Consider the following 27,564-nt stretch of genomic DNA (forward strand, 5'->3'; position numbering starts at 1 on the left):
TCACAAGCTCCAGGACACAGGGACCCATCTGCCTGTGTAGAGATATGTCTCTACTCAGCCACCCAGGGCCAGGGGTGGCAGAGACACTAAGCAAATGCCCGATGAGGGATGGAAGATGACTGAACCCAGATCCTGGGCTCACCAGGCCCTAAAGAGGCACAGATGGTGAGAGCCAGCGTCATGTGGGGAAACAGCAGAGGGAAAAGAGTCAGCTATGAAGACAATCTCATAAAATGGGGCAGGGCTGTCTCTGAGTCCTCCTGTCTAGGTGTGAAACCTGCATCCAACTCCACAGAGCTATGTGCCCCAAAGTAACTGCCCCCACCAACCAAAAGAAGCAACAGAATTGTGCCAGCTAAGGACAGAGGGTGACCCTGGACTGGCCCCTGGAGCAAGAGAAAATGATCTGTTTGCTTACGTACCAAAATGACATTTCGGGGACAAGCATGAAATCTGAATACAGTCTGCAGATTAGATAATAGAAGGAAAGAACATGTAACAGTGCGAATGGTCTGGTTTCAAGATTTGTTTGTGGCTGTGTGTGAGGCTGATCCTGCTCTTAGGAAACATATAGCAAGTATTTTGGTAAAGGGGTATTGGGTCTGCAACTTGCTCTCAAATGGTTCAGAAAATAAAACAGAAAGAGGGAGGGAGGGAGGGACGGAGGAAGAGAAGAGAATGAAAAGGCAAACTCAGTAAAATGTTAACAACTGGAGAAATTAGGTGAAGGAATTCTTGTACTATTTTTGTACATCAGGAATTATTTCTGCTACAAACAGAAAGTCCATATCCTAAAAGGAAAACGCCTGGGGTGCCATTCTCAACTCAATGAGAGCAAACAGACTCAGCAGGAATTGCAACACACCCCGAATCAGCAGGAAAACCAGCCACCAGTGCTTTGGTGGGACAGCTGGGGAAACATGATGATGCAGAGTGTTGGATGCCAGCGCCGCATCCCATTTTCCTGGGTGTGAAGATCACATGAGCTCTCGCAAGACGACGTATTTGCTCTCTGGAGGTGCACACTGCATTTGGGGGCAAAGGGTCAGGATGTCTAGCACCAGCTGTCATACGGCTGAGGAAAAAACAATTTACAGCAGATAGAGTGAGAGGGTCATGGGCTCTAACGAGGGGCACACGGGGTTTGTGCCATTTTTCTCAAGGACACAGATATGCTTGCCCCTGCAGCCAAAGGCAATACAGGAGTCTGTGCCCTAGCCTCTGCCGCCCAGTCTCTTAGCTTTTCTCTGGCCACCAGATGTCTCTGTTTGGCCCTTTCTAGAAGGCAGTTTCCGTTCTTTAAAGTTCTTAAAGTTCATAAATGACCCGTTGCCCTTTCTCTCTGACCCGCGGCTCCTTCTCCCATCCTGCGTGAAGGCATGTGCTTCCTCTGCTGCATTTCCTGAGGTCACAGCCCACTCTGCCCGCCACATAGGAATTCCTCACTGGGGGGTCTCTGCTGCCCTCTGGTGGTGTTGCTGAAAACATTGACCACCACCCCCCCGCCCCACCATCTTCCAGGAGCCCCAGAAACCTGAAATGGCTTTGTAGCCGGTCCTGCTCTCCTGGTCCTAAGAGAGCTAGGGGCTCCACAGAAGCAGAATCAATCGAATATATGAGGAGATTTATTTTCAGGAACTGGTTCACGTGATGTGGGGGCTGGCAAGTCTGAAAACCACAGGGCAGGTTGGAAACTCAGGCAGGAGCTAATGCTGCTGGTTTGAGACAGATTTCTCCATCTGCAAGAAAGCTCACTTTTGCTCTTAGAATCATCCAGTGAGTGGGTGAAGCCTCCCCTCCGCCCCCCAATCACCTAGGGTCAGGTCATTTACTTAAGGACTGTGATGCCCACCACATACACCAAGGCCTTCCCAGCAACCCATGCATGTGTGCTGAAGGAAACCACAGGACACCAGGGCCCAGTCAAGAAGACACAGAAGCCTGGCCATCGCAGTCAGCGAACTGAAAAGGCTGCATTTTAAAGTGAAAGGTCATGCCTCAATTATGTTGTCCTGCTGATTCCCAACTCCCACTTTAAAAAACAGAAAAAAAACAAAAACCCACCCTTTTGAGTGTGTGAGTCAATCAGAGTAGGACGGGCCCAGGGCTGCCCCACAGGTATTGCTGTTATCGTTGTGACAGGAATCACCTCCATGAGCTGTTCATGAAGCAGCGGGAAGGAAGGAGGGAGGGGGAGGGGAGAGACAGCATACGTCAGGGAGAGAATGAGGCCCAGGGGTGGAAATGAAGCTCTTCTCTAAACATGCGGGGAGCGAGGGATGCCAGGCCTGGCTCGTGGCCCCCCCCCCCCAGGCTCGGCCCGCTGTCACAGGGCTGTCTTCCCTGTGTGTGCCTCTGCTTCCTCTTCTTCTAAGACCCCAGTCATGGGACCACAGGCATCTTGCTTTGCTCCAGGAGGGCTCACTCAGCTAACAACAGCTGCAAAGACCCTTCTTCTTAATAAGGTCACTCTCTGAGGTTCTGGGTGGATGTGCATTTGGGGGGGACATTATTCAGTACCATGCAGCCCCCACAAGAGATGGAGCCGACAGCATGTCAGCACAAGAAGGATGTGGCCCCTCACACACACCCAGGCATCATACAGGCAAGACTCGCACAGTGACCAGCAGAGCCTCAGGGCGCTGGTCAGAGGCACCACCTGGGGAAGTCGAGGAGGTGACATGCTCCAGACAGGAATAAGCCGAGGTACGTGAATGCATCACTCAGGACCCGTGGGGAGCTCTCGGCTCCCATGCAGAGAGATAGCTGGAGTGATAAAGGAACCACACAGAGATGCAGGGGAGGGCAGGTACCAGCACAGGACCAGCCACAGTAGCACCGTCGCTACCAAGGGCTGGCAGTCTTAGAATTGCCCTGGGGGCTGCCCTGCCCTGTCCCTTTACTGTTGTACCAGGGACTTAGTTCTTCTAATAACAAGGCAAGGAAAGAGGGCCGTGATCCAATTTTACAGGGGAGAAGACTGCTGCCCAGTGAGGTCAGGTGACTTGCCCCAGGTCACACAGCAGGGCTGGGGGCTGGGATCCGAATCTGTGTTTAGCTGACTCTAAAGTCCTCACTTTCAAGGTGTGGGGAAAAGGGAACCCTCGTACACTGCTGAGAGGAATGTAAACTGGTGCAGATACCATGGAGAATAGTACAGAGGTTTCTTAAAAACTAAAAACAGAGCTACCATATATCCTGCAATCCCACTCCTGGGCACATATGTGGAGAAAACTACGATTCAAACACATACATGCAGCTCAGTGCTCACAGCAGCACTATTAACAATAACGAAGACACGGAAGCAACATTAGTGTCCATCAACAGATGAATGGATAAGGGTGATGTGGTGCGCACGCGCACACACACACACACACATACACACACACACACAGGACTATTACTCAGCCATAAAAAGGAATGAAATAATGCCACTTGCAGCAACATGAATGGATCGAAAGACCATCCTACTAAGTGAAGTAAACCAGACAGAGAAAGACAAATACCATATGATGTCACTTATATGTGAAATCTAAAATATGGCACAAAGGAACTTATTCACAAAACAGAAACAGAGTCATAGGCATAGAAAACGAACTTATGGTTACTGAAAGGGAAAAGAGGGGAGGGGTAAATTAGGAGTTTGGGATTAACATATACACATCACTTTATTTCTGAGCACCGAAGAATTGATGGCTTTTGAACTGTGGTGTTGAAGAAGACTCTTGAGAGTCTCCTGGACTGCAAGGAGATCCAACCAGTCCATCCTAAAGGAAATCAGTCCTGAATGTTCGTTGGAAGGACTGATGCTAAAGCTGAAACTCCAATACTTTGGCCAATTGATGCGAAGAACTGACTCATTGGAAAAGACCCTGATGCTGGGAAAGATTGAAGGTGGGAGAAGGGGACGACAGAGGATGAAACGGTTGGATGGCATCACCGACTCGATGGACACGAGTTTCAGTAAGCTCCAGGAGTTGGTGATGGACAAGGAAGCCTGGCGTGCTGCAGTCCATGGGGTCGCCAAGAGTCAGACACGACTAAGCAACTGAACTGAAAGCTGAATCACTCTGTAATACACCAGAAACTAGCATGCCATTGTAAATCTATGTTTCAATAAAAATAAAGGGCTTACTTTCATATACATTTTTAAAAAGATCGCTCTTCATTATGAAGACCTCCAGGCATATACGAGTGAAGACTTGGGCAGTGGGTCCCCCATGGTAACAGTTACCAACATTCTGCTTTTCTACTTTCGCCTCTTCCCATCCAATCTCCTATCTTTGTCATGGTTGTTAGCTTCATAATTCTTTGGGTAAAATTTAGATGTACTGAAATGCACAAATCTAACAATTAGCTAAATGTATTCTACTCAGTACAATTTGATGTGCTGCTGTATCCGTTTCTTTTTGTGTTATCTTTGTTTTCTTACTTTTCTAACAGTAAAAGTAAGTTCTTATAAAACTAAAAAGTAAGTTGATAACAAGGAGGAAACAATGAGGGTTAACGTATTTAAGACATATTTATACCTCCCCTCCATTCAGCAACAAGTCCTCAGGACCCCCACATTCCCTCTGTGCTTTTTCACACACCTCTCCTGAGTAGTCAGGTCTCTCAGGAGCCTGGGGAGGGTGGGCGGCCTTCTCATGGGAGGAGTCCCAGCAACAGGACCCATGAACACAGCTAGGCCCAGGGCTGCATCCCAGGCCAGCAGCCCTAAACCCAGTCCCTGCACCTCTGGGGGAGCCCTCACACTGCCAGGCCCATAAGAACCTGTCTTCACCAGAGCAGGGGCCTCTCTGGGACCCTACCTGGACCAATGCATGGCAGGGTGAGGCCTCCTAACCCCGCCTGGGGAGGCTGGCCCCAGGAGAGGTTGCCCTGGTGACCAGCAGAGGCTCCTCCCAGGGTTACTGTGGGCAGCCACGTTGCCCAGCAACCAAGTGGCAGCGTCCCTTGAGCCAGGACCACACAGCTGTGCCCAGCCCTGTGCAACTTCTCCCAGGCCTGGGGGACCCCTGGGGCCCTGCCCTTATTCCCCAAGACCAGGACAGCTGCTGCCTCTGATCACAATGAACATCATTCTCTCCAGGTAAGCAGCTCCACGCTGGCCCCAGCTGAGAGGGAGGGGGGAGACCAGGTTCTTAGGGCCAGATTAACTGAGACAGATGAGGCTGCCTGGACTTCTGAGGGGGTGGTGGTAAGGATGCTCTCCTGCCCGCACCACACCCACCTCAAGGTCAAGGGACCACGGAGGCTTCCAGACTCTGGCCTCCATCTACTTCTCCAGCACTTTTGCCCACAGACCTGGGGTAGCTAAATTTACACAATCCACTCCAACTTCTCTAGCTCATCTCTACCTAGGAAACCCCCTCATGCTTCAAAACCCCACCAGGCATCATCCCTTCTGTGGAATTGTTCCCAACCCCACTGCCTGCAGCCTGATTCGATCACTGTTTTCTCAACCTGCCTGTCCCTTAGCCAGCTGTTTCCACACCTGGATCCTCTGGGGATTGCAAACTCTGGACCACCTGATGTGTTTATTTACAAATGTAACCCCTGGGCCCCACTCACAGGAGGGTGGGCTGGGATTCTGCAGGCTTAACTTGTGCCCTAGGTGATTCTGATTGAGGGGGTCGAAGGACTCCACCTGGAGGGACAGAGAATGCAGCTGGCTGTGTGACCTGGAGCAAGGTGCTTCACCTCTCTGGCCTCCATTTACCTTGCTTGCAGGGTCATGCACATGATGGGCACTGCACCAATTAGGGTTTCTGAGGAGGACAAAAAGCCCTCCTCCCAGCTTCCAACCTTAGAGATACGATTAGAGGAATGCACGGCTGGGAGGTTTGGTCAAACAGAGGCGGCTGGGGCAGCAACCACCTGGGATGAGGGATAAGGAGAGTGTGCAGTGGGATGAGAGAGAGGCAAGTGTCTGAGGCTTTGCCACTCAGCTGTCTCAGGAAGACAAAATCCAGCAGGTCCTCAGGTACTTCTTCATGGAACACCTCTGACGGGCAGGCTGCCGGCTAGCAGCACACAAAAAATGAGTCAGCAAGCCCTCTGACGGGCAGGCTGCCGGCTAGCAGCACACAAAAAATGAGTCAGCAAGCCCTCGCTCCCCACTCCTCTGCACAACAGGAAGTGATAAGTACTGAAAAATGGTGCACCACAAGGACAAACAAGGTCCAGGGCTGGGAGAGGCAGGAGGGACCCAAGGGCAGAGCACAGGGTCTTTAGGGCAGTGAAACTTCTCTATGATGCGGTGATAGTTGGAGTCAGGGCATTGAGCATTTGTCAAAACCTATGACATGTACCACACCAAGAGGGAACCTTCATGTAAATGAGGGACTTTAGTTAATAAGAATGTATCACCATGGGTTCATCTTTTGTAACAAAGGTCCCGCAGAAAGGAAGGCTGTTAATAATAGGGGAAACCACGTGTGAGGGAACGGTTTGTGGGAACACTCTGTACTTTCCACTGTTTTTCTGTAAACCTAAAACTATTTCCCCCCCTAAAAAAGTTTATTAATTCCAAAAATAAAAGCTTTATGATGCAGAGAAGGCAGAGAATTTCAACAGCTCAGGAAAAAGACAGAATCGGGGAATTTCATAGAAAAGAGGCCACTGCCCCTCAGGATGGCTGGAATACGGACCAACTCTACTAGGAAGATAAAGCCCCTCTAAAGGCTCTCACAGTGTGAAAGGCCAAGTTAGGAGACAAACCCACCTTGCATGCCTGCCTGGCCACTGGCCAGTCCCATGACCCCTCTGGCCTCTGGCCTCTGCCTTGCTGGCCTGACCCCGAGACTGCGGGTATTATCTTGGGGAGCAGGCGCCTGGGCCAGGCCTACCACTGAGGAGGAGAGCAGTGGGTGGGCGATCCCTATGTCACTGAGTGACCTGGCTGAGTGTCACTGCCCAGCACGGCCCCTCAGGCCCCTGCCTCCCCAGGGACAGCCAGGTGCGGGTGATGGAGGACACAGTGACCAACGCCGAGAAGTCCTTTGGCCAGTTCTGCTCACTGCTGGCCGCCTACACCCGCAAGACAGCCCGGCTGCGTGACAAGGCCGACCAGCTGGTCAAACAGCTCATCAGCTTCGCCAATACAGAGAACCCAGAGATGCGGGCCACCCTGAGGAACTTCGCTGAGGACTTGGCCAAAGTGCAAGATTACAGGCAAGCTGAGGTGAGCAGGCAGCTCTGGAGGACCCACTGCCCAGGGTTGGGGGGCAGCCTGAGGGTTGGCGCAGCCTGATGGGGTCCGCAGTTAGTGGATGCATCTCCTGCAAAGACATCCCCAGAGGAGCCAGGGTCAAATCTTAGTTTATAGAACTGAGAGCCTGGAGGCTTGTGCAAGGCAAGAAAGATGCAGGGAGTCAGGGAAAGAATTAAAAATGGAAACTCCATGTGGCGTATACACAATGGAACACTACTCCTCCATTAAAAACACCAGTAATGCCATCTGCAATAACACGGATGGACTAGAGATTATCATACTAAGTGAAACCAGAAAGATAAAGATCAGCGTCATAAGATATCACTTATATGTGGAATCTAATATATGACACAAATAAACATCTACGAAAAAGAAACAGACTCACAGATACAGAGGACAGACTTGTGGTTGCCAAGGGGAAGACGTGGGAGAGGCATGGATTGGGAATTTGGGATCAGCAGAGGCAAACTATTACATATAGGATAGATAAACAACAAGGTCCTACTGTAGAGCACAAGGAACTAGACTCGATATCTTATGATAAACCATAATGGAAAAGAATGTGTAACTGAATCACTCTGCTGTACAGCAAAAATTAACAATATTGTAAATCAGTGTTTAGGGATAGACTAGGAGTTTGGGCGGAGAAGACAATGGCACCCCACTCCAGTACTCTTGCCTGGAGAATCTCAGGGACGGGGGAGCCTGGTGGGCTGCCATCTATGGCGTCGCACAGAGTCGGACACGACTGAAGCGACTTAGCAGCAGCAGTAGCAGGAGTTTGGGATTAAAAGTAAAATGAAATAAAAGAAAACTAATAATCTCCAGCCAGCCCCCCAAAATCCCCTCTGCTATGGTAGAAAAGACTGAAACAGCTTTTCTATCGAATAAGCATTAAACCAGAAGACAGTGCATGTCGCAGGTAATCAGATGGCAAAAACAGAGAATCCTCACTCCCCACCAAGCACACTCTCTGGAGATAGGAGATGACTGTCCACAGGGAGGGGATGCCCTGAGAACAGGGAAGGGGACAGAGCCTCTGTCACAGAGGACTTCCTAGTTCCACCTGGTGATTAGGGGGCCAACTGAGCTGGCCAATCATCTTTATCCAGAGAAAAACTAAAACCTCTTTCTAACAAGCAGGTAGGTACAACCTGGAGCCAGGTGCCGGGGAAACTTCCTGGAGACACTGTCCTCCTGATGTTTACAGATCAGAGATGCCTGGCCTGGTTGTAAAACCAGCCAGAGGCTTCTTTAGCCTTTAAAAGGTTTACATCCACCTCAAAGGGACAGAGAAAGGATTTATAACTGCCAAGTTTTTCCAAAGAAATGCTGTACAGAAAAAGAGGGGAAAATGTTCCTTTGCCTTTTGGCATTTGGGAAAATTATATATTTTTTTTTAAAGATTTGCATTTAGAAGAGCCACAAGCCTTGATAGAAGAGGAGGAAGGGGTTGGGTAGGGATTCCAGCTCCCCTGGCCCATCTGTCAAGCCAGACTCAGATCTTATTAGAAAGGCAGATTTGGGGGCCATGCCCTGGACCTGCTGAGTCAGAACCTCTGGAGAGGGGGTGGCTGGCGATCAGGGTTATAAGAAAAGCCCTTGGAGAGACCCCTACGCCTGCTTAGCGTGACATCCACAGGGTAAGCACTTAATCCACACCAGCTTTAACTGGACTGTTACTATTACTGATAATGTTTATTTAAGTGTCTAGCGTTGGGCTTGCACACAGATACTGACCCAGGGGCGTGAAGTGTCCCCCTCACCCACCCTGCCAGTCCCTGGGGCTTCACAGCGTGGTCCACTCTGGATTCTCTGCTAGTTCGTGTTCCAGGTCAACCTGTCAGCCTCCCTGGTGACAACTTAAGGCAGTCTGGAGAAATAAAATGCACTGGGTCCCACCCAGTTGCTAAGAAACCCTGTGCAGGTACACTCCTTATACCCATTTTACAGGCCAGAAAACGGGGCTCATCGAGAGTAAATGTGTGACTGTGCTCTTGGGAGGCAGAGCCCTGAGCCCAGGCTGGTGCTCGCAACCCCAAGGCTGGGGGATGGCCCAATGTACAGTCCTGGGTATGCAGTCGGAGCACTATAACTGCAGGCCATGGACAGCACAGCCTCTCAGCATCTCTCTGGCTCCACCTGTTCTGACTGTGTGTGTGTTTATATGCCCCCAGGTAGAGAGGCTGGAGACCAAGGTCGTCAACCCCCTGAAGCTCTATGGGGTGCAAATAAAGCAGACCCGGGTAAGCAAGGGCATGGCGCTGCGCGGTGGGCCACAGGGAGGGAGATACTGGCTGGGCTGGGACCTCAAGAAACCACCCTCCTCCTTCCTTAGGCTGAGATCAAGAAATTCAAAAGTGTCCGGAACAATGAAATCAAACAACTGGAGAAACTGGAGAAGCTGAGGCAGAAATCCCCTTCGGATAGACAGACCATCGTATCCCTCCCAGGGCAGGGGCTGGGGGCGGGGGTCCGGGGCAGCGTGTCACTGCACCCTCTGGGTGGGGGCTGCGGGGGCCACCCCAGGGGATGCTGGTTAACCTGGATCCCTAACAAAACCGTTCTTAGTCTCAGGTGAGCGTCACAAATCTGGGTGAGGAAGGCAAGCTCACATGCAGGTAATGAATAGACTCACAAAATGGCAAGGTGAGCTCTACCCAGGCAGGTGTGCACAGGGCCCTGGGCTCAGGATGGGAGGGTGAGAGGTGTTGGGAAAGCCATTGGTTGGGACTTGGGAGACCTGGGTTCTGTCCCATCAGCAATGCTACTCAGGCAACTAGAGGAGTCACTCCTCACCACAGCCTGCTTCCTTGTTGGGGTTACCTACTTACTGCTTGTAGAAGGCAGGCACTTGTAGATGAGGAAATTGAGAAAGGTGACTTGCCCAAGGTCACAGAGAGCTAAGGGGCCAACCCCAACTCAACTCTGTGTGCTCCTTCACATGCCAGGCCTGCCATGGAGTCAGGCCATAGGGATTAAATCAAAGTAATCAACTAAAATTGTTCCACATGTAGGAATTAATTGTCAGCAAATGTGGAGTACCTACGGAAAAGGCGATGGCACCCTACTCCAGTACTCTTGCCTGGAAAATCCCATGGACGGAGGAGCCTGGTGGGCTGCAGTCCATGGGGTCGCTAAGAGTCGGACACAACTGAGAGACTTCCCTTTCCCTTTTCACTTTCATGCACTGGAGAAGGAAATGGCAACCCACCCCAGTGTTCTTGCCTGGAGAATCCCAGGGACGGGGGAGCCTGGTGGGCTGCCGTCTCTGGGGTCACACTGAGTCGGACACGACTGAAGCGACTTAGCAGCAGCAGCAGCAGTGGAGTACCTAACAGGTTATAGTTAGAGTAATAGCTCAGCTGCGCCCACTCTTTCATTCTTCGAACAATCCTGCAAAGCAAGCCTTATTACTGACCCATGTTTGCAGGCAAGTACACTGAGACTCTGAGAGGTTAAGCCACTTGACTGAGGTCACACAGCTAAGAGGGTCTGTCCAAGTGGCAGCTGCCCCTTTTGCTGTGGTCCTACTTGGCCATTCCTTCGATGACCAAATTGGCAAGAGGTGCCTATTACATAGGACAGCTGGCCCAAAAGTAGGGCAAAGGAACAGAAAATGATCCAGAATGGAGTCCCCATGACACTTTCCATCTCTGGAGCCAGGCAGAGACCAGCGTGCAGAGGGCCTCAGTGGATGCCAGCCGCACCTCCCACCAGCTGGAGGAGACAGTGGACACCTTCCAGAAGCAGAAGCTGAAGGACATTCAGGTAGGGGTGGTTGGTTCCTGGTTGGAAGTACTCCGGGCTGTCTCGTGTGTGAAGTTTGGTGTGTTTACTCATGTATGTCTGTGTATTTGTGTTTGCACCTGTGTGAGTACACGTGTTCCCTGTGACAGTGTGTGTGTGACCTTGTGCCTGCCCAATTCTCAGGGCCCTGACTCCCAGAACAGTAAATCCTGGCTTCATCCTGCCGTGGGCGGTAAGAGGCCGGCTGCTTGGGCAGCTGTCCTGCACAGCTGTCTGCCCGGAAGCCAGCACTGGCAGCCCTGACTCTCACACCCGGCTGGCTCCCTGCCTGCCAGGAAAATTGGGCAGGGTCTCTCCCTGGCCCCCGCTTTTCCACACAGGACCCTCAGGGCTCACCCTGACTGCCTCCTTTCCTCCGTGAAGCCCCAGTCACACATAGCCTTCCTCCTTCCACCCAGACCCCACCCAGAAAGGCCCAGCACCCCAGCTCTTACCAGAGCCCCCAGGGAGTCAGGGTCTTTAAGGGCAAGATGGTCACAGAGGCCCCTGCACCCACTCTGGACCCCTCCTTTAATCCATTTTCCAAATTGCAGCCCCAGGAATCTCACAAAAGGCAGCTCTGATTTGTCACTGGTGTGGGTTTAACACTGTTCTGTGCTTCCCTTGTTCCAAGAAGAAAAGCTGAAATCCTCCCAAGGTCCCCAAAACCCCAGTCCAGCCCTCCAGCCTCTTCTTGGACACACCACTCCAAGTTCGCCTGCACCAAGGCCTTTCATAACTCAGGGCCTTTGCACAGGCTCTGTCCTCCACCAAGGAGCTCTGGCATCACTCTGCATTGAATCCACACCTCCTTGTCCTTCAGAGAAACTCACCTGCACCCTAGACTTGGTCCGATCAACTGTTAACACACACTGATTCCCCCCTGGCTTGGCGGCGGGGACGGGCTGACGAAGAAACTGAGGTTTGAGAGGGAACGTCATTCCCTCGGGGCCAAGCGCCAGTGAGGGGCAGGAGGAGGCCTCGCCGCCTGACCGCCAGCACTGCCTCGGGCAGGGCACGAGGGAAGGAGGCGGGAAGCAGGGATTTCCAGCCCGCGCTTGCCTCCTCAGGCCTTTCTTCTCCCAGGTGGCTTTGCAGCCCCCGCTGGCCCGCCGCCTTCTCCCAGGTGGCTTTGCGGCTTTCTCCGGTCTGCCTACCCGAGGCGCTTCCCATGTGACCGGAAAAGGCGAGTTCCCAAACTGCGGAGCTCCTGCCCCAACACCAAGCATGTATCCTGATGATGCTTCCCTCACAGTGGGAACTTGTACTGCACACAGCACGTAGGAGATGCCTGACACACAGTAGGTGCCTTCCCTCGGGTCTGGTGCACAGTAGGTGCTTGTGCTGGGTTCACGGTACAGCAGAAACCCCCACTGGGGCCTGAGACACAGTAAGAGACTGTGCTGGACATGACGCATAGTAGGAGCTTATCTGGGCCTTGCACAGAGCCCCCACCGAAGACAGCCACGCAACAGGAGCTCTGTGAGAGTTTACTGAGCCAAGCCGAACCATCTGATCTAGAGAAGCAAAACTCTTTATCAATAATAACATTTTGACAAACTGGTCCATCAGGTTGTGGGGCCAGTGGACCTGGCATTGTCTTACCAGCAGCGCCCCCTCCCCATCCTGTAAGGCCCACTTCCAGTCTGTGGGCGACAGAGGCTGCAAGTTTGTAGCTGTCAATTTGCAAACACCAGTCCTTGGAGTCAGAGAAACAAGGGCTGAGTGAGGAAGCCCAGCTGGACAAGAGCTGAGAAAATGACACCCTTCAGAAAGTTCACAAGACCTCACACATTTCTGGAACAACCCCTGTGCAATTTTTGAACCATGGGAATGCATTAACGGTTCAAACAAAAATAGAAATAATATATTGAAATTCCCCACTGAGGACTTGGTCCCTGGTTGGTCCACATCTGAGGTGAGCCAGAACAGCCCTTCTGACAGCGTTACTTACGTGATCTGGGTTTCTCTCCCCACAGAAGATTTTTTTGGACTTTGTGACCATTGAGATGGTCTTCCATGCCAAAGCAGTAGAGGTGTATTCCAGTGCCTTCCAGACTCTGGAGAGCTATGACCTGGAGAAAGATCTGGAGGTGGGTTACAGACACACCATCTCCTATTTATGGGGTGGGGCTGAATTGGGGGGTGTTTTTGTCTTTTTTTATTGAAGTATAGTTGATTTACAATGTTGTGCCAATCTCTGTTGTACACCAAAGTGACTCAGATTTACACACACATACGTTCTTTTTTAAAAATATTCTTTTCCATTTTGGTTTATCCCAGGAGATCGGATACAGTTCCCAGTGCTATCAGTAGGACCTTGTTGTTTATCTATGCTATATATAATAATTTGCCTCTGCTAACCCCAAACTCCCAATTCATCCCTCCCCCATCTCACTCTCCCTTGGCAACCAGTCTGATCTCTGTCTGTGAGTCTGTTTCTGTTTTGTGGATAGGTTCATTTGTGCCATACTTTAGATTCCACAAAGAAGTGATATCATATGGTATTTGTCTTTCTCTTTCTGGTTCACTTCACTTGGTATGATAATCTCTAGTTGCATCCATGTTGCTGCAAATGGCATTATTTAGTTCTTTTGTGGCTGAGTAGTTGGTTTTGTCTTGATAGAATCAGTTTTTGTTGGCAACATTTTGTAATTTCTCGAACTTTGAAGGCTGGTTTTAATGAACTCTTTTAAATATCTGCCCCTGGGCACAGAACCAGAGGTGGAAAATTTCCCCAACACAATCTTTATGGACTATTCGTGCATATCACCATCACCTGGGTGCTTAAAAACAAATGGATCAACAACAGCAAAAAGCATCTCCAGGCTGATGCCTGCTGTACATTGCATGTAGACTAAGTGCTTATGGTCCTTATCTGATGTGATTAAGATCTAACATAGCCTTCTGAGTTATCTACAACATCCCGTGCCGTGCCTTGTGGTCAAAGCAGCACAGTGATTGTCTTCCATGATTATCTTCTGTGGTTCTAGGGTTGGCGGGTTCAGCTGGGTTGTCATCACTTGGGTCTTTCAGCCACTCTGTAGCTGGGGCTCATGTATGGCTGTCATCTGGGTCCAGGACATGATTCACAAAGTTCAGGGCAAAATGAAGACACTGGCCCTTTGTTCAGTTATTAAGACTTCCAAGATAGCAGAGTCCTTCTGAGCTGGGAGCCTTGGGAAAGTGCATGAGCTGTACCCCCACAAGGCCCACACTGTGTGGTCTGCAGTGGGGTCTGCGACCAAATAACTGCCCCTGGCCCCTCCACAGGGCGTAGGCTTCCTCACATCATGGTGGCTGATCCAAGGGTGAGCATCAGAGACAGAGCCAAGTGGATACTGTGTCAACTTTTATGACAGGTCTGCCACATTCTGTTTCTTAGAAGTGTGTCACTAAGGCCATATTCAAGGGGAGGAAAATTGTAGTCCAGCTCCTGATGGGAGAAGTCAAAGAATTTGTGGATGAGCTTTAAAACCATCATAGGAGGGTCAGTGAAGACTGGCCTGGCTCTGATGCCTTCACTCATCTCTATTTTGGTGATGGGGGGAGTGTGATCTCTAATCTTCCTGAGGGACTATGGACTTGTTACCTAGCCTCTCTGGGCCTCAGTTTTCCCATCTGTAAAATGTGATGATAGTACCCACTAATGCCAGTCTGCTGCAGATCATATGGCTCCGATGGACCTGGTGCAGGCGGACGTCCTAGCAGTGACCTCTGCACCAGCCTTTTGGTTCTGCCTTCTTTCCTTCCTGCTCCCACCACTTTGTTTCCTGACCAGAGCCAACCCTCCTGACAGGATTTTAGAGCCAAGATGCATAGAGTTTATGGGCGTTGCGATGCTTGGCCAGCACTCATGGACACCACCCTGTCCCCAGCTCTCCCATGGTCTCTTGCCCAGGTGAGTACCGGGTGGGGCGTGAAACCTGTGACAAGGTGAAGTGACCAGAGGCCGGCTGAGAATTCAGGTCTGAGAAGGAGGTGCTGCTCGTGGGGGTGGGAGGGTGGCCCTGAGTCTGACCTGGACCCTCCGGAAGCAAACGCAGGGAACCACAAGCGGGGATGAGGAGTGTCTCATGCTTTCTGAATAATTCTCTCCAAAGGCAGTGGAGGAAGTACAGTCCCAAGCCAGACTGCCTGGGTCCAAATGCACTGCTCCCAAGCTGTGTGACCCTGGGAAAGCTCCTTAACCTCTCTGTGCCTTAGATTCCTCACTTGCAAAGTGGGGCTAATGATAGTAACCCCTCAGAGGGTTGTGGTATTAGGTGAACCCATCTACCTGAAGCACTTAATAAATAATACTTGTCACCATTATTATTATTACTGTTATTGTTGCTGTGATGATGATGATTTTATTATTATTGTTACTCTTATTTAGAGTTCTCAGAGCACCATACAGAGCCAGAGAAAAGAAGCAGTGAGTGAGGATGACTCTGCTGAGGAGGAGCCCGTGGAGGACCTCAGGGGACAGGCACAGAGGCTCCATTAATAGGACAAGAACTCCCCAGTCGGGAGATGGGGCTCACACTGGACCCTTACAGGCTCTGCCGTGTGCAAGTCACGTGTTTTCTGAGTCCCGGTTTCCTCATCTGTACAACAGGGATCATATCCCTTGGCTCACAGGCTGCCCTGGGGACCAAGGTGCCCAGCAGGTGCTCAGTAAACATGGGTGCCTCTCACCCTAACTTGTACTGGGCCTCATTTCCTGTCTTATGACCAGGGCTCCAGCGTGTTTAAGCCTGTGTTAATGTTGAGAGTGTGGTGTGTTACCGAACCAAACTCAGGTTCACTTGCCTGTGTGCGGTAAAGTCACTTTACTGACGCCAGGCTGTGGTGAAGGAAAGTGAAGTGCTTATTGCAGGTGTGTGGCAGAGTCCTGGGCAGCTGGTGCTCAAAAGGCCTGAACTCCCCATGGCTTTCAGAGGAGGGTTTTTAAAGACAAAGGGAGGGAGGGTGGCTGTGGGGTGTGTAACCTTGGGACCAGGGACATATCACCAAAATAGAGGGTGAGTCTACAGACTCTGCCGGCTACCTGCAGGAGCCCTCTGGGTATGCACATTTGGGGAGAAGATCCCTCATAGTGTGGGGGGTCATCTGAGCGCTGGGTCACTCAGGGCTCAGCACACCTCCCGCTGCCTCCTGGAGACCTCTTCTGGGGAGAGGATGTCCTGCAGCCTCTCGGGAGAGATGCTTGGCTCTGCTGATTCGATTCCCCATAGGGGTACCACAAGCACCTCGTCAGCAAAGTGGGAAAAATAAACCTTCCTCGTGGGTGTGAAGAAAAGGGTGGGAATGTAAGCTGGTGCACCCACTGTGGCAAACAGTTTGGAGTGCCTCAAAAAACTAAAAGTAGGATTAAAACACCTTTGCTCCATCAGAGCTCTGGTCCCCGTGTCTCTCTCTCTCTCTCCCCCTCTCTTTCAGGCTGATACCCTGGAGCGCAGAGGCTCTCTGAGTTCACTTTCCTCCCCGGGCTTCTAAGACCCTCTCGAGAAGGCACTCTGCACCTTCACCCCGTCAAGAGGGCGCCTGAGGCCTTTGTGAACAGAGCAAGCCCCATGCAGGGGCTTTATTGGCTTTCTGCATAAACCAAGGAATATTAGCCTCTTTCTCTCTTTTACTTTCTTATCATCGACTCTGGACCACCAGGTCCATTAAAGGACCTCAACAAGTTGCACCCGAACAGGAGCCTGGTACACTTGGCAGATCAGACAGAGTGACCTCGAGGGCCTATTGAGGCCGATTCGACCAAAGGCGGCCCCCAGCATTCAAAATGGAGATGAAACAAGAACCCCAGGAAGAAGAAATTCCAATACGGGCTATGTCTGCCCTAAAGATCTCCAGAAAGCACCGCCCTCAGCGGCATCACTCCTGTGATCTCCCCACTTGGGGACAAATAAAAACCCTTGCTAATCGAGCTGAAAATTTGGTCTCTCAACAGGGATTGCCTCCGAGTCCTGAATACATTCTCCTGGCAATGTTCAGTCTTTTGGCCTGTACCTCCCCCACTCGAGCTTAGACTAATACCCAACCCCCTCTATTACAGGTGGTCGAATGGACAGAGATAGGACCAATCATTTCAACTAATGACTCTACACATATGCTTTCTCCCTAGTACACAAAAGGGCCCTCACACCCTGGGCAGGAAAGAAAACTAATTAATATTTCTTTATGAAGTCCTTCCCTTGTGCATGGGCCCAGCAAAACTGTGCATAAACATCAGCCAACAAACCTGGGCTTTCGTCCTGCCTCCAAAAGACGACTTTTTCAGACATTGCTTGGATTATTTACTTCCCTTTCTTTGTCTGTAAACCATGTTTATACTACTGAGACTTTAGGGAAAGAGTTAGGGAAAGAACAAAGAACATTATGCAAAGGGTTTACTTATAAAAACTTTACTTATACTCCTGTTTGTTGGGACAAATGTCAAAGCAAATCAAGAAAATCAATGTCTGTGGCTAATCATACAATTGTTGATTGGGGACCCCATGGTATGTGGTTATCTGACTGCTCAGATGATATTAACAACACTGTGTGTGATATGGAAGGTCACTGACACTCGATGGAACATTACTATGACAAAGGACTTCTTGAGAGGCTTGACGGTGGATTAGCCCCACCTCGTCCTAGGATCGTCCTCGATAAACAGAGTGGGCCTGAAAAATGGGCCATTTGGAAACTTGCTGCGAGCACCAGAGCACAGATGAACTTGGGACTTGGACCAGACATTTCATAGGGACCAGTCATGGTCATAGTAACTATTTCTTTCGCTATAATCAGCCATGTTTTATACAGGCCTGTGTCCCACTTCCTTTTGTTACAGACATAGAAAATTTACTATTTAATAAGACTTTTATGTTCTGTAACTTGTATTAATTGGAAACCATATACTTGTATTAACTCTATTTCTTTAAGCTACTCAATTTTGTGTTATTCCTGTTCAATTCAATCATAGTGCCTACAACTGGAACAAATCAAATTTCATTTACAAAATATACATGATCATGCCTCTGTGAATGTACAATTACTGCAAAAGAAAATCTTTAAAACTTTTTCTAAAAATCTGCCCTTTTCCCCTAATTTGGAAACTTTAGCTGAACAAATTATCTGGGCTAGACCCACGAGGATGGTTTCAAAGTATTACCCACAGTATCAGGTCTGGAACTGTAACTTTGGTGATTGTCTTGATAATTATATTTGTTGTTTATCGTCGCCTTTCTATAAGTTTGGTTAATACTAACCAAACTCATTTGGTCAAGACCTTTTTTACAAATATAATAAAATAGGGGGAATTGTCAAGAAGCATTTAACGGGAGGCTTCCTGTGTGCTGTTTTGGATCTGTCAGGAATTCTCTGCTCCTTATTAATTCCTGAATATTTAAGAGGAGAGACAAGCCTCTCCCAGGGGCTGAAGAACCCAGGCATTTCCTTCATTAGTTTTTCTATACAGTGATAAGTACCCTCTTCCTTCTTGTGAACCATAGGGTAAAAGTGATTGTTTACAACTCTCTCTCCCTTTAATATGGATCGCCTATGTTTTGTAAATCTGGAATTTTAATCTTTATTTTTGCTGAGAATAACACCTTGTAAGACAGTCTATATGCCCACACCATGTTGATTAAAACACCTTTGCTCCATCAAAAAAAAAAAAACAAAACTAAACTAAACTAAAAGTAGATCTACCATAAGATCCAGCAATCCCACTCCTGGGCATATATCCAGACAAAACTATAAAACTATAATTCAAAAAGATATATGTGGGGACCCCCTGGTGGTACAGTGGTTAAGAATCCACCTGCCAATGCAAGGGACATGGGTTCAATCCCTGGAATATTCCAGACGCCATGGAGCAACTAAGCCTGTGCTCCACAACTACAGAGCTGGCGCTCTAGCATCCACACGCCACAACAGGAGAAGCCACTGCAGTAAGAAGCCCACACACCTCGATGAAGAGTAGCCCCCCTCACTGCAATTAGAGAAAGGCTGCGCACAGCAACTAAGACCCAGCATGACCAAAAGAGCACAGAAGGTACACGCATCCCTACTCCTAGCCGGACTGTTCACAATAGCCAAGTCAAGGAAACACTCTAAAGGCCCATCGACAGAGGAATGGATAAAGATGTACCACACATATCATCGATTGTATTATAATTATGTATCATCACATTTTACACAGTGGAATATTATTCAGCTATAACAAGGAATGAAATGCCATTTATATGGCAATATGGATGGAACTAGAAGTTATCATACTACGCGAAGTGAAGTCAGACCAAGACAAGTATATGATATCACATATGTGGGATCTAAAATATGATACAGATGAACTTGTTTTATACACATACATATAAAACTGACTTACCTTGCTATATGCCTTAAACACATCATAAATTAACTACATTTCAATTAAAGTTTAATTTAAAAAGAAAACTAAAACCCTCCTCATGAGATCACCACAGGATTAACATCCTCACTACAGTGACTTTTATTACCCAAAATCCAGCTTCAAGATACCTCCTTGGGGAAGCCCACCTTGATTCTACCAGGAAGGACACTCACTCCAAAAATAACCAAAACATTCTGTATTTCCTATATTATATAATTTATAAAATATCAATTGTATATAACATCACATTTTACACTATATGTTATCTCATACTTTTATACTCTGTGTGTGCACATGCACACACACACACACACACACAAATGCACCTTCTTTAACCTCAGCTGTCTCAACCCCACTGAGAGTTCCTGAAGGAAAATGACTTTGCTTGTTCATCTTGTGGTCCTGGAGCCTGGTGGTACCTGGCACATGGTGTGAGCTCATTAAAGGTAAGTTGATGGCATAAGGGGCCTCTCCCCTCCCCGTCTGGCCCCAGTATGCCCGGAAAAGACCAATCGTTCCTAATTCCAGAGTTGGGCATTGGCCAAGCTTCATGGGCTCTCTCCTATGAGAGCAAAATTCCTAGTTTCCCTCCTTTGGGTCCAGGAGGTGGGAGGAGGGGTGAGCAAGGGCGGGAGCATAACTTTCAGGGTCTCCTATAATCAGAAAGAGAGGAAGTGGACCACTTCACCAAACATGCCTGTTGACCGAGCTGTGAGAACTGGCATAAAGGTGTCCTGTTGCTGCCAGGCAGGAGTGGCACCCACAGCCCTTTGGCCCCCAGAGACAGTGAGGCAGCTGGGGCTCAAAGGCAAGGCCAGGATGCCAGCTGGAAGGGGGTGGAGGCATCCCGGGGGCCAAGGCTCCTCTATGCACTCACACATGCCCAACGGCAACGCAGTGGACACTGCTTCTGCCCATTAGCCTTCCCACGAGACACACACACATCTGCATAATACTCAGCTGCTCGGCCTAAGTGGGGAGACTGAGTATTTGACCCCAGAAAAGAGTGTTCCTTCTGAAAAGCCACGGCTGTCAGTGAGAAGATTGCAAATTCCATTTTTAAAAGGTGCTCATGGGTATGTGAGAACAAAAATTCAACATCAATAGACTGACTTCCTTTTTAGAGATAATTTATTTCAGTTTCCACCTTTTGACAATCTGAGGTGCAATATATGGACTTTTTCTTCACAGGAAACAGCTTTGATTTTAGTGCTGTTTTGAGAGCTCAATCTTAAACTTTCTCCACCTGAAAACAGTTTGTAGAACATAATCTCATGGGATATAAGACTGAGAAACCATATATATAACACACTCGAATCACTGACCCTGATTTCTGGGTCACTAAGGGCAATGAGTGGAAGTGGCCAGTGGGATGTTTGGGTCCAAGACTAACGGGTGGGAGAGAAACAGGGAAAGCATGTGGGAGCCCTCCTGCAGCCCAGAGACCATGGTTAGGGCCACAAAGCTCTCTCACCAACACATTTTAAGGGGAAGGGCCTGCCATCTGAGTGTGAGCATCTCCTCCGGTTGGCCTGTCCTTCTCAAGGTGTCCATGGGACTCCAAGCCTCCACCACAGGGACAGACCAGGGCCCTCATGTGGGGCCCGTGCGTTGGAACAAAGCCCACTGAGCACTTGTTTCCACAAGCGTATCATCCTGGACCAAGGAGAGGACAGATGTAGCCCCGCTAAGGGTCCAAGGGGCATCACCAGCAGGAGCTCTCCTCTGAGCTCAGCACACCACTCAGGAGGGTGATGGGAAACAGCACCCTGGTCTGACCCTGTAGGACATGTCAGGATGCAGGTCACCCCTGCCTGCACAGAGATCCTGTGAGAAGTGATGGGAACACAGCAAACCCAGACCGTTCTGAGAACTCTACAGCAGGAACAGGGCCCCCTTGAATCCTGGGGACACAGCCAAGGGGGAGGTCCTCTCCCCAGCTCTCCGCTCGTCTCAAGCTCAGACTAACCAGCTGACTTGGGGACACAGGCCAGAGCCAGGCCACCTAGGGAGAAGGCAGACCGTGTCTGAGGCGCTTGCCTAGGGAGGGACAGCAGAGAGATGGCGGCAGAACAGGCCTGGGGAGCCACGAGGAGCATCTTGATGCTCCTGGATGGGTACCCGTGGATGGGAACCATCTGGAAATGCTCCCCCCGTCTGCTATCTGGATAACCCTCACAGCCCTGCTCCTGGCCACATGGCCACAGGGAGGTACCGTGGCATGTGGCTTGAGCAAGGCCGGGCTCCAGCCCAGGTCTGAGCATCACACACCAGCCAATTAAGGAAACTGTCGCCAACACCATTCCCCTGCAGGGGGCAGTGGGGAGGGGGGAGAGTCAAAAGCTTGTCAAGCAGCTCTCACCCTTGACAGTCATAAAAAGGAATAAACGATTTACAGGAAGACGGGGCGGGGGGAGACCTCTGAGTGGTAGGAGCTGCGGCTCAAGGGAATTAAAAGGCTGTGGGTGGGGGAACAAGAAGAACCCTGGGGCAGTGGACCCCCAAACCCGCAGCTCTGTCCCTGGCTGAAGAAGCGAGTAGCCAGCGGGGTGACCAGCCTGGGATGGCCCAGCTGCTGCCCCCTCCCGCAAGGCTGCAGCAGGGCCCTTCCCCATCCCCTTCCTTCCCAGTGTCCCCACTCCTCTGGCAAATGACTCTGCCCCCTGGCTTCCCAGCTGTCTCAAGTTGTAGGTAATTTGGCCACATAGCTTATCTGACCACACACATGGGCCTACCAGACGCTCCCTAACTGAAAAGCCAACCGGTCAGGCCGCAGTGAAACCCAGGAAGGTCAGGCTCAAAGCTGCGGCCCTGACTTCTGGTTGTGGTCACCTGGGTTCAACAAAATCCCTGACAGACTCCTTTGTGGTGTGAACACATCTTTTTCTCACATCAGGAGGCTGGGATACAGTGCTCTGGGTGATAAATTAACCCACTTAAAACAGCCTGCAGAAAAACATACCTCAAGGCTGGCACCTTCTCTCCACAGCAGTGGACGTCACCATCTAACTGGAGAGGGACAGGTGAGCACGGGCTCCGGGAAGGAGGAAAGACGCCAGGCGGCGTCTCAAACTCCATCCTTGGGTCTCCATCCTTGACCCAGCGTGGGCTCCCCTGTGGCCTTGACCCTCCGAGGTTTCACTGGAGCACAAATCTCAGAAATTGAACTCTCTTTCTAGTCCTCCTTTTGGTAAATTAAGAGCTCCTTGGCCTGTTTTTTTTTTTTTTTTTGGCAATAGGAAAATCACGGTCTACTTCATTTCACTGTACAAATAACTTACAGTATCAGAACTTGGTTCTTCTGCCTTTGGTTAAACATGCACACACAGCAGATACAATCTGAATGTTAGCATGTCCCTCTTGCAGCAGCTTAAACACCTATCAATATTGCTAGAACTCTAACAAAGGCTGAAGACACACAAAGCCACATCTCAACAGCATCCTGTTTGCAAAGCAGGGTACTTTTCGCTTGGGAGAATCAGCTGTCTGGGCTCATTATGTTCACAGAGCCCTGAAGGGCAGACAGCAGGAGGCCCGCCATGTCATTGCTAACACAGGCCTTTGAAGTTCCGGCTTGGAACGATGAACATGCTGGGATGGGGAACTCTCCTGGGGATGCGACCCGATGCTTCCTGCCCTGAGCCTAAGTCTACAGGAAGTCCCTGAGTGTACAGGAAGGGCCAGCAGAGCGCTTTTTGCAGAGCCTCCTGGGTATGCAGTGGGCGAGACTTCTGCACACGCTGGCACCTCTGAGCACCCGCCTGGGGCTATCTGCTCTGGCCCAGCCTCACAGGGAAGATCAAGTCACAGAGAGGAAGTGTGAGCGAGGCAAGAGGCCAGCTTCTGCTAGGGACACTGTGCCTCCTTCGGGTGATACTGGCCAGATGCCCTGAGGTGACATGCTCAGACAAAGACAGTCACCAAGAGGAGACAGCAGAGCAGCCTCCCAGTCACCTCGACGTCGGCCACTCCGTGAGGCCTGTGGTCTCTGGTGGTGTCCCCTCATGGGGCTCAGCGTTTCGGCAGCAGTTTTGGGGTCAGACTTATTCTCTCAGGAGTTAGATCTATTAATATATGAAGAAGGGGAGGGGAAAAGACCCAAAGCCACCCTTGTTTCTACCTTCAACTGCTATTGCAAGAGACCTATATGGAAAAAAAAAAAAAAAAGGTCTCAGGATCATCCTGAAGTGAAAGTGCTTGGAAAAGCCCAGAGAAGTCAAAGCTGCATTTCCTTCCTGGTTTGCGTGGGTCCTCCCGCCCCACCCAGGGGGAAAGAGCCCTCCACTCCCCAGCACCCCTGGAAAGACCCGGAAGCTACTGTCTTCCTCCAGAAATCAGAGTGAATCACACTTCCACACAAATCATATATATACACAGATAAGTCTTTTGGGCACCTTAGAATAAAATGTTAATGCATTTCAACTAACCACTAAGAAAAAACTAAGAAAGCCAATGACACGCAGTGGAGAGATGGCCTTTCAAAGGCCTCAGACAAGCTGCTCACTGGGCATGGCCTTGACTTCAATGGGGGGCAGCACAGAGCATCAGGGGGTTGTTGAACATCTTAGGAGGAGCAGCATCACCTCTAGGAGGCATTGGAGGAGGGCCTGCACACTCGTGACCTGGATGTTATTTCTCTGAACTGCATTCAGGAGAGACATATCCAATCATTGGGCCGGCTTCCAGCTGGCGTGACCTACCCCCACATAGGACAGGCAAACCAGCCACATGACTGTGCTTTGTTTAGTGATATGGCCAGAGAGACTGCCAGCACACACACACACACACACACGCACACACGGGTGTGCATGCCATCATGAACACAGCGGGGCTCCTGGAGCCCAAGCCCCTACTCCCTGCCTCCTGGCAGGACATCTCACACCAGTGCACTCGAGTCCTGCACGTTTCCCATCGCCTCTCTTATGATCTCCAGGACGTGCGTTGCTCAGCTCAGCCAACACTCGCTCTTCTCTGGAACGTTCCAGGGAGGGATCCCCCATGAGAGAACCTGTGAAGTGCCGCCTAGAGGGCGGAGTCTCAGACATGTTTGTTGTACTGCAGGAGGTGAAGCGGGAACGTGGGATGGACAGCTACGGCAGGAAGGACAGAGCCCCGCCGGCCTCGCAAGGCCAGTGCCCCGGAGCCGGGCTAGCCAGGGCAGCCAGCATGCTGGAGGCTTGCCGCCAGACTGCAGTCCCTTGGGCTGGGCGGCTGTGCCTGGACGGACCTGCAGGGAGGACCCCTGGTTCCTGCGATGGTGAGGGAGGTGTCTGCAGAATCCTTGGGAAAGCGGCCTGAGGGCTTGGGCAGCGGAAGGTGCAGACTTCCCAGGCGGCCGGGGTGGAGGGCCTGACCCTGCGAATTGCACAGTCCCCACCAGGAGCCACCTGGGCCACAATGCCTGTAACTGACACAGATTTTTCTGTCTTTTAAAAATAAAGAGCAGCACTGTTTGCTTTTAGAAAGGGCAGATGTCTTGAAGCTGCTGAAGAAAATTCTCTTTTCTGGGCTTCATCATGGCCAGATGAAGACGGCCCCAGGGAGCGAGTGGTAGAAGTCTCTCTGCCCCAGAAGCAAGCGGTCAGCTGACCAGGAACATCTCAGATGCTTCACACAGACACCTGAGGGCCGCGTGGGTCCAACACAGCCACTTGGAGCCGTGACGTCCCTGGAAGCCCACACCCCTGACTGTGGCTGGGACTTCTGCAGCCAAGAAAGCCATCCACTGCCTCAGTCTCTCTACTGCCCTGAAACAGAGGGTGTCTCTCTCCTCCTGGAGCTTCCTGTCACACAGAAAGGGGACCCAGTACCAGCCCAGACTGACACTCAGAGGCCGCCTCTGCTCTGCTTGGCTGTGGAAGGAACCCAGTCCCACCCTGCAGGGAGGGGCCCAGATCCTCACTCCCAACTGCCCCATGTCACTGGCATGGGACTGACATGTGCCAGCTCACATCTGTCCTTCCCTACCTTCCCACACTCCCCATCTTCTCAGCAGGAGGCTGTGATGGACACGTGCCCGCCTGGGACCCAGCATTCTTCCTTCTGTGCCCCCTCAGTCCCAGGTCGCAGGCCTGCCACTCAGGGGTATGGACAGTCACCTCGGTTTTAGTTGTGTAATCCCAGGGGCACTTTGGCACGCAGGTGGGGAGCAGACACAGGCAGAGGGAGGCGGGGAGGACGGGCAACCAGATTCTTCTAACCGCTAGTTCTAGGGCGGCGTAGGTGCTGCCGATGTCATGCAGGGGGGGTGACAGCCAGCTGCAGTCCTCCTGGGGACGTCTTGGGCCACCTCCCGTGGCCTACTCGACGGCCATCTGCTCGATGTGGTCGCTCAGCAGCTTGTACTGCTCTGCAAGAGAAAACAACATTATTCCTTATGAGGGAGAAGGCGACACAGACAGGCAGGGTCTTCTCACAGGCATGGTGAGTGCAAGCTTCCGCAGGTGTGCCCATGGCCTGGAGGTAGGCTCCTGTGAACCAGGCTGCATCTTCCCACAGAAATGACGCTACAGAGGGCAGGCCAGTAGGCCCAGCAGCCTGGTGTGGGCGGAGGAACGTGTCACAGGAGCCAGGCTTGGGTCCTGGGGGCTGAGGAGGGGCCACGTGGTGGGGGCATGGTGCTCTGCCCTGTGCTGGGTGACAGGGCCGATGATAACACTGTGAGGCTGTCCAGAGCACCTCCTGAGGCCACCTGTCCTTGGCCTTCTTTGACTTGGTGCGGGGTGGAGTTTTGGACAATACTGGTCTAGCCAAATACATGTCTAAGTGCAAGGCTTTTGGGGGGACAAGGAAGAGTCATTCAATACCCATCATGTGGGATGATGCAGAAAGGCCAGCTGTTGATTAAGGAAGTTGACATCAGCAATGCATCTCCTTTCATTACAGAAGTCAGAGATTCTAGAAAAACCAACCTCAGGACCTCCGACCCTCCTGCCCCCAGACCTCCCAGGGCAGTGTGGTTCAAGAAATCAAGGCAGGCCATATGCTGGTCACTTAGAAGAAGGGCAGCTCGGGGCCAGAGTCTGTCCATTTTCAAGGTCAGAGTCTGAGTGCCAAGTTACAGCTTTACTTGGACCCTGTTGTTAAGCACTGACCAGGCAGAACCCTCCCCCCCCCACCCCCCAGCAAGTCCTACCTAGCAGAACTGGGTTTCCAAATGGAAGGAAACGTGTCCCACGCACTTAGGCAGGCAGGAACATTCAACATCCCATCTCTAAGTAAAGCAGGGATAACTCTCTGACTGGGACGGGGATCCCCCACGCAGCCCACCTGGCTCCTGAACCCCCAGCCCCGCCGACCTGGCCGGCACTCACCCTCGTCCAGGTTGCCGATCACCGCCTGCTTCTTCAGGAAGTCGTTGCACAGCTTCTTGTTCAGCCCGAACGCCAGCATATTGTGCGCAAACGTGCTGGGGGGACACGGCCGTGAGCTGGCACCCCTCCCAGCTCCCGGGGCGGCGGGGGGTGGGGAGGGAAGGGAGCCGGGGCCCAACAGGCAGCCTGCCAGGAATCATTAGAAAGAAGTAAAAACCAAATTGCCTCCTTAGCCAGCCAGCTTCACTCACCGTGAAACGGTGTGGAGGCCAAATGGAGTGAAGCGTGTGCTTCTGGGACATTTAAGAACTCATGGTGGTAACAACCCTGAGTCAGGGGCGTGTGACATCATAAGGGTGGTGCTCCCCCAGTGGAGCCCCCGCCAGGAGCATCTTACCCAGCAGCCCCTCCTCACTGAGTCTGGGCCTCAGTATCAGCACCCAGCCCCGCCTGCCCCGCTTTCTCATCCCGGGGTGCCCCGGGTGGCAGCACTCACCCCAGCTGCCCGAAGGTGATGTTCTCGTTGAACCGCAGGCTGTCGTCCCGCTCCTCCTGGGTCATGTGGCACCACCGCTCCCTGCAAGCATAGGAGGGGCAGCAGGGAGCTTCAGGCCCACGTCCCCACCGCTCAGCCCTCCCCTACTCTGACCTATAGGTGCTGGCCTCCCTGACACAGAGGGGACTCCTGGGCCAAAGAGCTGCTGGTGCTGCTTCTAGGAAGCCTACCCGAGGGGGCGGGGGAGCGATACACACACACTCATCACCTTGTCCTGGCGGAGATGAGACCCAGGGCCCTGAGAAGGTGTGTGCTTAGCGGTCGCCTAGAACATTTGCTAGGAAATGAGAGTCCCGTCCCCCAC

General features: G+C 51.2%; 2 protein-coding genes across 7 annotated transcripts in view; one reads left to right on the forward strand and one right to left on the reverse strand.

Annotated features, from left to right (window-relative positions):
* The first annotated feature begins 4,928 nt into the window (after positions 1-4,928).
* CIBAR2 (CBY1 interacting BAR domain containing 2) lies at positions 4,929-16,602 on the forward strand. Of its 4 annotated transcripts, none has more exons than XM_040253976.1 (9): positions 4,930-5,092; positions 6,923-7,186; positions 9,394-9,462; positions 9,555-9,656; positions 9,788-9,793; positions 10,883-10,987; positions 12,985-13,098; positions 14,805-14,906; positions 15,384-16,602. In XM_040253976.1, the coding sequence occupies exons 2-9, from the start codon at positions 6,971-6,973 to the stop codon at positions 15,492-15,494; spliced, it is 825 nt and encodes a 274-aa protein (XP_040109910.1). In that variant the 5' UTR covers positions 4,930-5,092; positions 6,923-6,970; the 3' UTR covers positions 15,495-16,602. The 4 variants fall into 4 exon arrangements, with proteins under 4 accessions (XP_040109912.1, XP_040109910.1, XP_040109909.1 ...); XM_040253975.1 differs by having other exon boundaries at positions 6,936-7,186; XM_040253974.1 differs by having other exon boundaries at positions 6,952-7,186.
* Positions 16,603-20,504: 3,902 nt separating this feature from the next.
* KIAA0513 (KIAA0513 ortholog) overlaps positions 20,505-27,564 on the reverse strand; it is a 52,041-nt gene continuing 44,981 nt past the window's right edge. For all 3 annotated transcript variants that reach the window (XM_040253969.1, XM_040253971.1, XM_040253970.1), the window contains 3 exons: positions 27,201-27,281; positions 26,705-26,799; positions 20,505-25,740 (listed from right to left, as the gene is read on the reverse strand). In XM_040253969.1, coding sequence (XP_040109903.1) covers positions 25,691-25,740; positions 26,705-26,799; positions 27,201-27,281 — 226 coding nt within the window. In that variant the 3' untranslated portion in view covers positions 20,505-25,690. The remainder of the gene's footprint in view (positions 25,741-26,704; positions 26,800-27,200; positions 27,282-27,564) is intronic.

The sequence above is a fragment of the Oryx dammah genome, unplaced genomic scaffold (genome assembly GCF_014754425.2).
Source record: "Oryx dammah isolate SB20612 unplaced genomic scaffold, SCBI_Odam_1.1 HiC_scaffold_13, whole genome shotgun sequence".
NCBI classification, from domain to species: domain Eukaryota; kingdom Metazoa; phylum Chordata; class Mammalia; order Artiodactyla; family Bovidae; genus Oryx; species Oryx dammah.

Bases quoted from the DNA above. Each gene is read 5' to 3' on its own strand.
- CIBAR2 (XM_040253974.1), top strand. From the start codon at position 5,073: ATGAACATCATTCTCTCCAG. The intron at 5,093-6,951 runs GTAAGCAGCTCC...CTGCCTCCCCAG, and splicing joins ATGAACATCATTCTCTCCAG to GGACAGCCAGGTGCGGGTGA. The intron at 9,463-9,554 runs GTAAGCAAGGGC...CTCCTTCCTTAG, and splicing joins TGCAAATAAAGCAGACCCGG to GCTGAGATCAAGAAATTCAA.